Genomic DNA, 13,602 nt, shown 5'->3' with positions numbered 1-13,602 from the left:
CTACTGGCAATAATTATTTAACATTTTTCGTGCATCGTTACAGGTGGACGGTATGATATGCAACACCGGTCACAGCGTCATGTTCTACCTGGAGAACGGCACCAAGAACCACATAAACATCACCGGTGGACCGCTGTCGTACAAATATCAAGTGTACGAGATACACATACACTACGGTCAGCAGGACGAAATAGGCTCCGAACACTCGATCAATGGTTATTCGTTTCCGGCAGAGGTAATATTATAATATACAAATCAGCACGAAATTTACGACCGCGTTTTGGCATTTATCAGCGCGATAATCGCAGTGCGTTTGACGTGCGACACTTCGCTCAAAAATCCATATTTACCGTTTAACACATTACGTATAGAACTCGTCACACCGGTCATCGATTTGGGGCTTTCACGCAACAATTTATTATGACATTAATATTTACACTTTTGACGATTATACGGTTTTTACATACCGTCTCTTAGCGGATCGACGAAACTACATTGGTCTTACAATATTATAATGCGTATTTGTTTTTATTATTATTATAACCTAATATAATATATAAATTTTTATCTGTGTACACTTTGTATAAGAGAAAATATAGTAGTTATATTTCTGGGGACATCTAGGGGGTGGCTTCAAGTAGAAAATTGGATGTAATCGGTATACCGGTAAAGTGTACGGTGGAAACACGAAAACGTTTAAGAAAACAAAAATAATTTTTACCAAGTGCCTGCTATTATTACATACTCTCGGTTAAAACGTATCTTACACGAGTTAATGTAATTTTATTCGTATTTCAAATAGGTTTAACGGTATAAACTATTATAACATTACGAGTATCGTGTGTTGTATTATTTGACAATATAATGAACCACTACGCCTGCGGAAAACTGGATGGAATTTATAAGTGTTGGGTATAACGCTCTTTGTTCAAAGCAGCCGATAAATTGTAACGTTATCGAATAACACATTTTGTTCGCCGTTCTCCGGCTTAAACCGTGACGTACATTTTTCGTTTAAAATATTTGATTACTTATAAAGTAGATACCTGTCATATTGATCTGCAGCGAATTTAACACGTCGTGTAGTTGTAGTTGTTGGAAACATTAAACATACCTACCTATCGAGTGTATCCTACGTTACCCCAATGATGACTAAAAATGATTTAAATAATATGATAGATAATAATATAGATTAAATACAACAGTTAACACTCCATGCGTCTAGATAATAGTTAAGAGATTAAAAAATGTATTTAGATGAATAAAATATGATTTAAATCGAAAATTTTGTAAAATAAAATTTGTTTCTATAACTATAAAAATATATAAGTATATACGTGTGGTCACTTGTAAATACGAGTATCCATCGACGTTTACAGCAATACAACGACCACGGACAATGCATTTTAATACGATTGCAGCAAAACACATCTTATGAACAATAAAATAACTAAATTATATAAGAATAAAATAAATAATAGACTATAAAACAATGAATACCTACGCCTTCAATAAAAAAAGAAATTTTCAATTGTGCATACCTTATCAAAATACCAAAATAACGTATATGCTTATTCCTGCTTTTTCGTTCAAAGTAACGTTGATTCCTGTATTTACATTGCAGTTGCGAACATCGAGTAATGTTCGTTAAACTTACATTTCGGAATTGACAAAATCATGTAGGTACATAAATCAATGAAATATTAAAATATGTCTAGCCCAGGCACGTGCTTCCTCGTGATTACTCGTTTATTTTTCAGACAAAAACTGTACAGGAAACAAAATTGATTATCCATAAAATACTAACAAACCGTTCGTACTCACAGCTTTAGAATCACGACAAATAATTAGTCACATCATACTATTTTAAAGCACACTGCGGTGACCAAATATATGATGCCAACAGTAGTTGCACTAATAGTATATATACCATCGAAAAAAAAAAACTTCGTTATAAAATAATGATAATAATATGTAATATCGGTCGGAGTCTTGCGAAAATGTCGTGATGTGAGACGTGGTGGCAATATAACATAATAATATTATATCATACTTTGTACTATGTCTGGACTGTGACGATTCACCTTCGTGACTTCTAATCTCTCCCTCTCTATTTCGCAACACACACGTATTTTTGTGCTCAACGCGGTCGTACACACGTAGTTTCAACGCAAAGCCGCGATCGTGTGTTTTTGCCCGAGCCCAGTTTATAGAACGGGGCGGTTCCCGAACTTTTTTTTTTTTTTTTTAATTTCACGGCACGCGAAAACCGTTTGTGAAAATTTGCGGCGCGAAGAAAAGTTTCGTGATTTATTTAATACTTTTTGATAGGACACTAAATTGGGCGTGGTATAATAAAGTTTAACGATTCGAAGAACGGTTGGAATCGATTCCGTCCGACGACATATTATTATTATTATTGCTTTCGTACAACATATTATTATATCATAGTCATTGTAATGTAATATTATCGTGGTCGTAATTTCATATCAGTATTTTATTTTATTTTGCTTACAGCTTCAGATATTCAGTTTCAACTCGCAGCTGTTCGCCAACTACTCGGATGCGGTGCAGAGATCACACGGCATCGTCGTTCTATCGTTACTATTACAGGTACAGCAGCAATACACAATAAGTTATTATAATTATTATTATTATTTCGATCACACGCTACAATACTCGACATCAAATAATTAGAAACTTTTAACTTCTCGCTTTTACTAATAAATAGAATGTTATCATATTATTTTTAATAGATTTAAAAATAACCTATCGAGTTGAAATTAAAATGTTTGTTTTAGTGATTTTATAATATATATGAATCAATTATACACTATGCATACACAGTGTTAAACAAAAATAATTTAATACTATTAATAGTGATAATATTATCTCTAATAATAATTAGATAGTCTTAATTATTCCTCAGTATGTCCCTCGGTAAAATATCTTGTTAGGCTAATGATCGTATATCTACTTAACTTGACTACTTATCTTGAGTTAATTGTTTTCATTAACTTGTTCACGTTTGTATAATGTTGTGTAATAGAATCGGTCACGAAAAATAAAGCCAGCCCTGAAACGTACTATATCATATTATAAATTATAATATTCATCACGCGCGTCCGCAACGGTGGAATAATGTTTCGCAGTTTATCATGTTGTAACAATAAACGGTGAAAAATCGTTCGGCCCGTCCGTTTGGATGCTTATGTTATTATTATCATAATATTATATCATACAATTCTGAGTGGAAAGCGGTACTTCGCAATGTCGTCGTCCCAAGGCGCGAACGTCAGACAGTTATTAAAACGCAAACGGGAATAGACGCGCTATCAGACGATTACATTTTGTTGAAAAAATAATTGATCATCATGTAGAAATTTGAAAACGTAATTCGTTAAAAAATATTTATCCCAAAAAATGGTGTTTAGAAATCAAACCGTTAGAGTATATAATTTTAAGATAAATAAATAAATATTTAAAAATATTTGGAAATGTATTTTATGGAAATAGTATTTATTCAGAAACTAATTTTGTTAGAAAACTCCAAAACCCAATTACATAATAATATACATAATATGTATATTGTATATACATTTCCAACGAAATAATAACCATGAAAAAAATGTTCTTGAGCAAATACGATTTCGAAAAAATATTGTACATTATAATACAGTTCCAACAACAAATTATATTTCAAATAGGTAATATTTTTGATAAATTTATGTTTCCAAAATAACGTAATATTTTAAATAATTTACGATTCCAAAGTAACAAGGTTTTATAAAAATACAGTCCCAACAATATGTGTTTCCGATCTGTATGCCTAAGATTGGGAAAATCTAGGAAAATAGTTGTATTTTGTGTATTCTGTTAGAAAATAATTTGAAAATGACCACTTTTGTGAAAAAAGTTGTAAAATTATTCGTTTGTATCCTTATTTTCGTGAAAAATATCCCATTGGAAACAAACATTATCATAACTGTATTAACTGCATTTTTCATTAAAAGCATATTATTATTTTAATCATAATCCATTTAAAATATATTATATCAGAAACAAATCCATATGGTATTTTAATTTAACGAAAATATTGTAAAAATTTATTACACCACGACAAATAATAATTGTTGTCTATATTTTTTAAGAGTAAGAATAGTTTTTTCGAGTAATGAAATTAAGTCTCCGAGAAATAAACTCTTTTCTGCCAAAATATAATTCAAGTCAGTACAATTGCAAATGAATACAATAATTCAGAATAAACATTTTTCAAAAGTTCGCATTCTGACCAATTATTTTCCAACAAAATGTAATTAATAACCGATAAAAATATCTGCGCGCGTTGCATCGATGTGATTTAAACGTATTCGACAAATATTTTTACGTTTGTAACCAAACACCGACAAATGACTTAAAATTTCTCAGTAACTTGATACCGTAATAGTAAATTTTTATTAGATATTATCATACATTTTTTGTTCATTGATCGACGAGATCACAGTGTGATTATCGGTGTAGGTACAATATGAAAATGTACTGTGTAGAAACACATAATATTATAAAGTATAGTGTTATTACTAAACACGTTTAATCAAAATTAATCATCCGATGCACTTGGCTTCCCAGATAACTCACCCCGCCATGTAACTACTCGGTTTGGGGATACTATGAGAAGACACCGTGTACGTACCAGTATTATCATCAACCCCGAGGGAAACCATATTATATATAGACTGTATATTTTGTAGGTATCATCAAATTAATTTGGATTATTACCATTTTATTTAATGTATGTACCATACGTAATACTCGTATTCTATAATTCTAAACTTTAAATCTAAATATATATTATTTAAGAATTTGAAATAGGATGAATCATTTTGAATAACTCTGTATACCTATACGTGCATTGGGTTTAATAATCATCGGGATTGTACGTACATAATATTATAGACTATTATTATTGTAATGGGTAAATAGTTTTAATGTTTTCGTGCTCGAAAGCACATAATAAATATATATAGTAGAGCAATGGTTTTAATGTACTGAAGAATCATCAGATATGTATTTAAAAATATGCACGTTCACGTACTATTCCGCAATACAACACAAAAACAGTAATATTAAATGATTTGATAAACGTTTTGTTGCACTATATTGTAAGCTACTTGTTATATCCACTATAATCATACAGTACTATAAGGAAAATAAGTATTTACGTGATCATGACAAATTCACAGTATTATATTAAATAATTGTCAATCTTGATTTACGAAAACATTTACCGAAGTTCTCGATTTTTGATAAACATGCATTCAACTTGCCATCAAACTATGCATTTAAAACCCAAAACGTTATCTTTAAATCCAACAATTAAATATTTTAAACATTTGAACACAAACGTTGTGAATTGTTATTTGTACTTACTGAGTAGTAAATTAACCAGAATAAATATGCAAATGCATAATATAATTATTTCTGTAATTATATGTTAAAAACGTCATATTATCTTAATCATAAGTTTTGCATTACTCACAAATTAAACTTAAATATATCTTTATTTTTTATTTTTATTATTAAATGCGATTTACAGTCTATACCTCTTTGGGGGACAATTAATAAATTAAATAGTTCACAATAAATTACACATAAAACGTGAAAACTTTGAAGAAAGCAGACACCCACTAGTGACACTATCGTTTGATTATTATTATTAACTTTATTTTTTTAATTAGTTGTCGAGTAGGTCACGACACTATTTTCGTTTTAACCGGGTTAGAGAATTACCACGAATTGTGGGTAGTAAAATTTCTAAAAAGAGGTTTATAATATAATTTTTGGTTTTTGGTGTACTGAAAGAATTTTGTGATCAAAATACACAGTATGGTTAGACGGAATGGCGTTTAATAAGTATTTTATTTATATTGGAATTTTTCACATTGACCCAGAGCTGCAGGCTATAATATGTCCAAATAACACGTCCACTATTAATTTTTATCTCATTGTCGCCAATAAGAGTGGGATAATTTGATTTAGAAACGAGAGCGCACAGATACTCGTGCGTTTCGACCGACTTCCATCACGAGACTGAAAATATATCTTTAAATGAATTTATTTATATATTTATCATTAGGCAATACCTAGTTGTTTGCATTTAATAACAAAACATAACATACCGTTATGAGAGCATAATAATATTATATATTTATATTATATACGATAAAATAACGTTCCAAAGTCCAAACCATCAATATACAATATATATACAGTTATTGTCAAACAACAGATAAACTTATCATAATAGCTACAATAAAGTAGTTTTAGTAAGTTTCATGCATCGTATTGTGACGTTTGTATTATATTTTTCAGTTATACCCGATATAGTACGATAAAATAGTTTAAATGTATCACACACAATTGATCAGACAGTCTTTTAACAATATTATACAGACAATATTTCGTTTAATATCAAAAATACCAATTTAAAATTTAAATAACATTGTTTTTAATTATATGAGAAATCCCGTTTGTCTAGACGGATATGCTATGTGGGCGACTTGTGCACTTATTATATCTGTACCCATCGACAGGGCTTTAAATTGTTTTTAAAAATCAACGAAAATCATTGAAAATCTCGTAAAAAATAAAAAGTAATGAATAAAATAATATTTTTTTTCTTATAATATTCGAAATTTATTTTGAAATTTAAAGAATTAAAATCAATAATTTATAACAAAATAATAATCGTTTTATACATATTATATATGTACACGCCGATTGACTTATAAATATCAGTTCATAATAACATCAATCGTGTTTATAATATTGTTCATCATTAGGTTACTATAACATTACGTTTATTTAGGCCTGTTTCACAGTCGAGCGTAACGATACGTATGGAACGTGCGAATTATGGTCCCGCTCGAATAGCTCGCAAATGGAAATACAAATTATAAATAAAAATTTAAACACCATAGTTTAGCACGCATACCTACAATAATACACAGCACGGGTTTATCTCTCAATATTCAGTTCAATATGTCGTTTTATGGATCTTTTTGTCCGGTGGCCTTTGATTTATCATTTATCATTTATTCATTGGATCCAAGTTTAAAAGAGCCGGAAACACGATCCGTGACTTACAGTTTTCGACACCTACAAATTTTAACATCCCGTTTACACAATATTATAAAAGTATCTTGTTATGATTGGGCACTAAAAATGTACGGTTTTGTTAGACGCCCCCGTGCTCAATATAAAATATAAATTATTAGCTCCGATTAAGTATCATTACTATAATATGCTTTAGTTTATGTTCTGTTTTGGAATAATATGCGTCTGTACCACATACCGTTATTAACCGAGTTTTATCTTTTAGAGCGCGTTTAGTGTAAATTCTTGTCGTTTATTGAGCGTTTGTAAAACACTAGCCGCTCGATTATTCTCCGGTTCTTGATTCTCTGAAAGGAAAGGCAAAAAAGATAAAATAGACCCTCCGCATCACTCAAGTTGCATTAGGTTAAAGTTCCTTGTTTTTTTTTTTTCAATATTATGCACCACATGCTACTACGCTACTAATCACTTCCACCCCATGTAAGTGTGTACGTATTACCAATGTAGAACTACCCTTCTCTTCTTCATAACAACACTAAACACTTACCAATAGTGTCATTAAATTTTTTATTAATATTTCTTACTTTAGTTTATTTGTCATTGGCATTTCTAAATTTACCAGACAGTAATTTTTATTAATAAATTTAATACTTATATTTTATCGTTACCACCAGCACAGTCTTTCACGGATCCTATTTACATTAACAGCAGCAGTGTTCGTCTGAAACATCGCGATATCATACATAATTATTTATTTAATCATTTATATAATATATCACGTCCTATATCGATCGCGGTCCAAAACGTATAATTTTACGTCATCGTAATCGGCCGGCCAGGCGTACGATATCACGTCCCCGATAAATGTATATATATATATATACAAATAAGCGTACAAGTGCAGTGCACACATATATATGTATATATATAACTAGTGTGCCAATAGTAGCTGTTATAATATTAATATGGATTGTGCATTTTTGATTTCGCGTGCACCTTTACGGATGACGGGACATATCGGACGGCGATGGTCGACCTGCGGGTGGAAGGGACGGGGGTGACTGGGCTCCGGGCGGCGAATTTGCACAGACAGGACACGCTAAAACCACCGAACCGGAAATAACGCTTTAAACTATCGGGCCCTTCCGCGCCGCCGACCACCGCCGCCCCCTCCTGAAGACCACTTCCGGCTGGTGATCGGTCGATTTTATTTGACCGAAAAAAAAAAAAATTACATAAATAAATATCGACTGACGCCCACAGATAGTGTATATTGGGATACCATTATTATTATTATTATTATTATGTTACGCGTGGAATCGATTATCTTTCGGGGGATGAACATTTTCGAAACCCTGCACACTATATTATAATCTGATAATTAGCATGGGCACTGCACCTCGACGTGTTGTCCCGCGATTTAACGACGTTCCGATGATAATGACGTTTATGCGGCGGCCAATCCACTGTATTTAATCGTCGTCAACGATCGCATCATGTCATCGTTTTGAAAACGGCAGGTACTTACGTTGAATTGTATTTGCTACACGGCGCTGTTTTATATCCGACTAAATTAGCTGTCAAAGTTCGCGGCTAGAAAACTTATGGTGGCTGTTCGACCGTTATATTATATCGTATTCGATTAACCTGTTCCCCGAACGGTTCGGGAGACGCTACTGCAGATAATAACTATACGTTGTGGTCCAATGGAAAGTTTTTAATTTTATAAATTTTATATTTTGTTGTTTTCGGGCCATGATACGAGTGACGTTGTATTACAACCGAATGTCGCGCATTGTATTATTCACTCCACTGCTCCGTAAAACGTTGTGTTTCAAATTCAAGTACATGTTAAAATGTACATTCAAAAAATGTCATCACAATAGAAATTGTATTTGACGTAGGTATATTATGATAGGTACTTCCGTAAGTGTATTATAGTACACATATTTTATCAATGTGAATTAATATTAATTTATTATGCAATGCTTCAAAATAACGATATTAAGTTTATTGGGATTCTTCATAAAGTTATTAACATTGTACCTCGAGATATAAATCGGAATCCGAGATATTACCCACACAATTTAAGTGAAACATCATCACACGCCAATCGAGTCTAATTCAATTGACTTCCATTGGTCTAATATTAATCAAAAATATTATTATATTATCAATATTAAAGGTTAGTTTTTATATTATATCATAATGTCTTATTACGATTTCAGACACAAAAACGAAATAAATTCCAATTATATTATAATATTTTTTTTTTATAATCTTATACCAATATAATATATTGGTGAAATTAGCGAAAAAAATCCCGAGGAAGAATTAAAAACTCTCCATAAATTTTCTTTAAAAAAATAAGCCGATACAGCTTTATTTGATTTATTCTTCACTTTTTTAAAACAAAATTATTAAATAATAAAACAGTTATTTTTATTCTACTATAATTTGTATTTTATTATTAAGTACACGCCTTTGTATTAATAATGAAAGTATTCGAGACTTGTTTCAAGTTTTTATAGCAAATTAAAGTCAAATGTATTATCATTTACCAAGTTTTCAAATAGATACATTAATTCAATTTATCTACGGTGAAACAGATCACCTATATATAAAACTTGAAAATAAAATATTACAAATAAGTAAAAATTACAAAATGTCTTATAGATACGAGTATATGTATATTGCTGTCATAGTGTTGGTATTGACATTGATAGTACGTGTCACGTAACGCGTTTTACTGTGTAACGTATATTATTATTATTATTTATTCGTTTTAAACTGATATACGAGCTTGGAGGTTAATTTATCTTGAAAGTGTATGAGTAAATTTCGGGGTGCTAAGCATCTCCACTCTCTCCTATAGTTTCACTTATTACAATATAATTTTACGAACGCTTTACATTTTACAACGTCGTGTTTTTACAAAAATCCCATTTTTTATTATAATATACGTGTTTTTTTTTAATTTGAATACTTCAATTATTATTTTGTGATGAGTAAAAAGAAAAAAAATAATGCGATAGTGATGTGCGTGTGCGATAGTCATTTTCCGAGTAGTAAAAAACATTATCTTGATTCTTGACTGATAGGTAGTTTATAAAAACTTTTACTACTTATTGATGAGAAAAAAAAAAAACTAATGAATGTTAAGTGTTTTACGCATTTCCATAGGGATAATAAGACTGTTATACGAGTAGGTACTACCACCTAAATATACATAATTATTTTGAACTATAACTTAATATCGTACGTCATATCCTGTGTTATTACGATAATATAATATGAATGCGTTGACTGAAGTTTTCAGTACCGAAGTGTTGGTACCAATATATCGTATAATGCCTGTATAAACTCGTGTACCAATTTAGTATTGTTGTGAATCGCTCAGTGGAAATGAAAATGTTATATAGCCCATTAAGCACGACAATTATTTAATTTATAGCTATAAGTTGTAAGCACTTGAGAAACCGAAATTCCCATGATCTATTAAACGCTACCACACGAGCATTAGAACATCGAGACTGAAAGTTTTAACACGATTTTAATATGTTTGTATATTGTAAAGTGTATTAATATATTTAATATGTGTGTGTGTGTATAATGTTTTTGTAGATTTAAAAGGATAATAATTTTAACTTTGAAGTTATTAATTTTGTAGAAACAATGTCTTACAAACACATTAAGTCTTTAAGTTTCAGAACTTAAGAACGAAATTATTTATAAAGTTAAATCTAAAATCAACAATAAGCTTAATGCACATTATGCGAGTGCTCATCTGTATTCTATGCGAGATTATTAATTCAACAGATACGTTTTCCATAACTACTATTCGCCGAAGGAGGAAAAAAGCAAAACATTACGTTGTTACACTCGATGAAATTTAAAAAAAAAAATGAACAATAAAACAATCCGTTTCGTATTTTACATGTTTCAATAAATTCATATTATGCTTATTAACAAACGAATGTTTGTCTCCTAATAACGACAGAATTGTTTTACTATAAGAACTGAAATGTTACACTTCCTAATAAAAAGTATCTTTAACGTCATTGATATTTTTTTATTCTATAAAAAACGTATTCAGATTTATAACTTGTGATGTGTAGTATATCTATATAGTATATTCCATGTATAATACGTAGACATCGATCATGCAAAATGAGCAGAATTTATATATCTCATTAAAACCGCGACACTCACGTACTGCGTGTCTGGGGAGTGACTATATTTTGTATAATTTTAAATAAATATACGAAGGATATTATATTATTAAATTATTGTAATTTTCATATTCACTAAAAAAAGATTATTGCAAGCTATTGAGTAGTGTACATTCTACGAATTATATCACATCACGAGTCCCTCACGGCACTTCGTAATGTTTATCGTCAATAATGGCTCGTGGTTGATGATTTCGTCACATCTCAATTTTCAAGAATTCGCTCGCGTGAACACAGCAAACTGTAAAACACCACCAACAGTATGAGAATCAATGCTAATAATCTTTAATGAAAAAATAATACTAATAACTATTATTAATACAATTTTTTTTTCGGCGGAGAGTAAATTGAGCCACTTAAACGTACTGATTTCGATGCATCGTGTTTTGGTGTCTGTGATGTGGTCCATGTTAAAAAACAAATAAAATAAAATAAATACTCAATGGGATGAAAATTAATTTTATTTCATAAGTGGTTCATGTTTACCGTAATATATTATTAGAACAAATCGTGACCGTTTCCCTCGCCCCCGGAGCGTATACAATATAAAGAATATTATGCGTTTTGCACTGTGTTGTCGATAGTAATTATCAGACCTACCCATACACTATTGTATAGCATTAGCATTTTCGCCGTAATCCGGGTTGTGCAAAACGGACGTATTTTCACGTGTGGGGAGGTAAAACGTTGTGTAAAAACAATAGAAAAATATAATCTGAATGCCTACCATACTGAAATTAAGCGCTACAAAACTAATACTACATGTGTGTTATTAGTGTGTGTGCCCAAAACAACAATAATAAAACAACATTGGACGATCAATATAAAAGTTAATTAAAACGAATATGTCATTCATTCGTTTAATTTTTTTGTTTTTTATGTATAGCTTGTAAAAAATATAAAACTATAGTATTATTACGATCGGTCGTGGTTGAGGCCAATATGGTAATTAATAGCGACGAAAATACCCGGGTCGAATTCGACTAATTCTGCAGCTCACCTCGGCAAACAGTAAGTTGTAGAATGTTACGGTGTGTTACCTATATATTCGCTTAGCGTAATTTATCGTCGCGATAGTGCGTTTTTGACATCTTGAGATATCGAATACAAGAATATTAAAGAGAACGTTTTTTTTTTTTTAAAGAGATATCGTGTCTAATTTAAATTAAGACAATTTTGTCTGCGATTCGATTGCGATGAGAAAAAAATTAATTTGTCTTATTAAAATATAACATCACTTTACGGTTATAATTAATTCGCGTTGACATAATATTAATGCTCATACTTTCACATTAGTATTTTTCATTTTATTTAATGTTATATTACGCTCTAATATTATGTTAAAAATTCGATTTACATTATACAGTTTCCTGAAATGTATGTAGGCAATGGTTAATGGTTATATTGTGTTTACATTATAAGATTGATAATATTATTATTAATATTAAAAAACAATATTGCGTTTTGAACAGATACGTATTAATGTACCTATTTTGCCTATGAATGACGCCGTGTTACTCAACAGCTTAAAAAAAAATCCGATAAAACATCGAAATCGGTGCTCGGCTCAATAATTAATAAATTATTATTCATAATCAATATTAATTTATACGTTAAAATATTTAAAGGATATTCTGAATGGAAACTTCAGTTGGCTGGTTTACAGATCTATTAATTAAAAATCTTTTTATAACATTGAAGTTGTCAATGTTGTTTTAGGTCCTTAAGATTAATATAATATTTTATTTTATATTTTCAAATATTTTATAAATTTTAAACCACAAAGTTCATTGTTTTTCATTTTAACTATTATTTACAGAAATTCAATTGAAATAAACTGTGTCAAGAACAAATGATTAGACCGTTTTGCTTCATTTTTTTTCTTTTCCAGTGTTTTATTTACATTTTGTGTGTAATCGAGCACGCGTGCGCTCATACCGATAGCTAGAAAAAAAAAACGGTGTCAAATGACCATTACCGTTTATGACTTTTACGCAATAAAAAATAGGACAAGAAAAGCGTTAAAACACACTCTATTAACCCACGCGTTTCGGTTGAATTTAAAGACAAAGTTGTTGTTTTATTAGCCGCTCACCTCGGATCTTATCAAAATACGGTAACCCTCTTGTCGAACAACATCTCTATACATATATATATAATATGTGTAGGTAAATTATTATAGTGCGTCTACACAAATATTAGTATTATGTAATACGTGCGTAATCTTAAATGGCGATCGATTCGGTTGTTTTGA

The 13,602-nt window shown here is 30.4% G+C and overlaps 1 protein-coding gene across 1 annotated transcript in view; it reads left to right on the top strand.

Annotated features, from left to right (window-relative positions):
* Nucleotides 1-13,602, top strand: part of LOC132926647 (carbonic anhydrase-related protein 10-like) — a 193,996-nt gene that overhangs the window by 143,987 nt on the left and 36,407 nt on the right. Inside the window, 2 exon segments of the mRNA XM_060991020.1 lie at nt 44-235; nt 2,518-2,613. Of these exon segments, the coding sequence (XP_060847003.1) occupies nt 44-235; nt 2,518-2,613 (288 nt within the window).

The sequence above is a fragment of the Rhopalosiphum padi genome, chromosome 3, assembly GCF_020882245.1.
Source record: "Rhopalosiphum padi isolate XX-2018 chromosome 3, ASM2088224v1, whole genome shotgun sequence".
NCBI lineage: Eukaryota > Metazoa > Arthropoda > Insecta > Hemiptera > Aphididae > Rhopalosiphum > Rhopalosiphum padi.
This window is presented reverse-complemented; position numbering and strand designations above follow the sequence as displayed.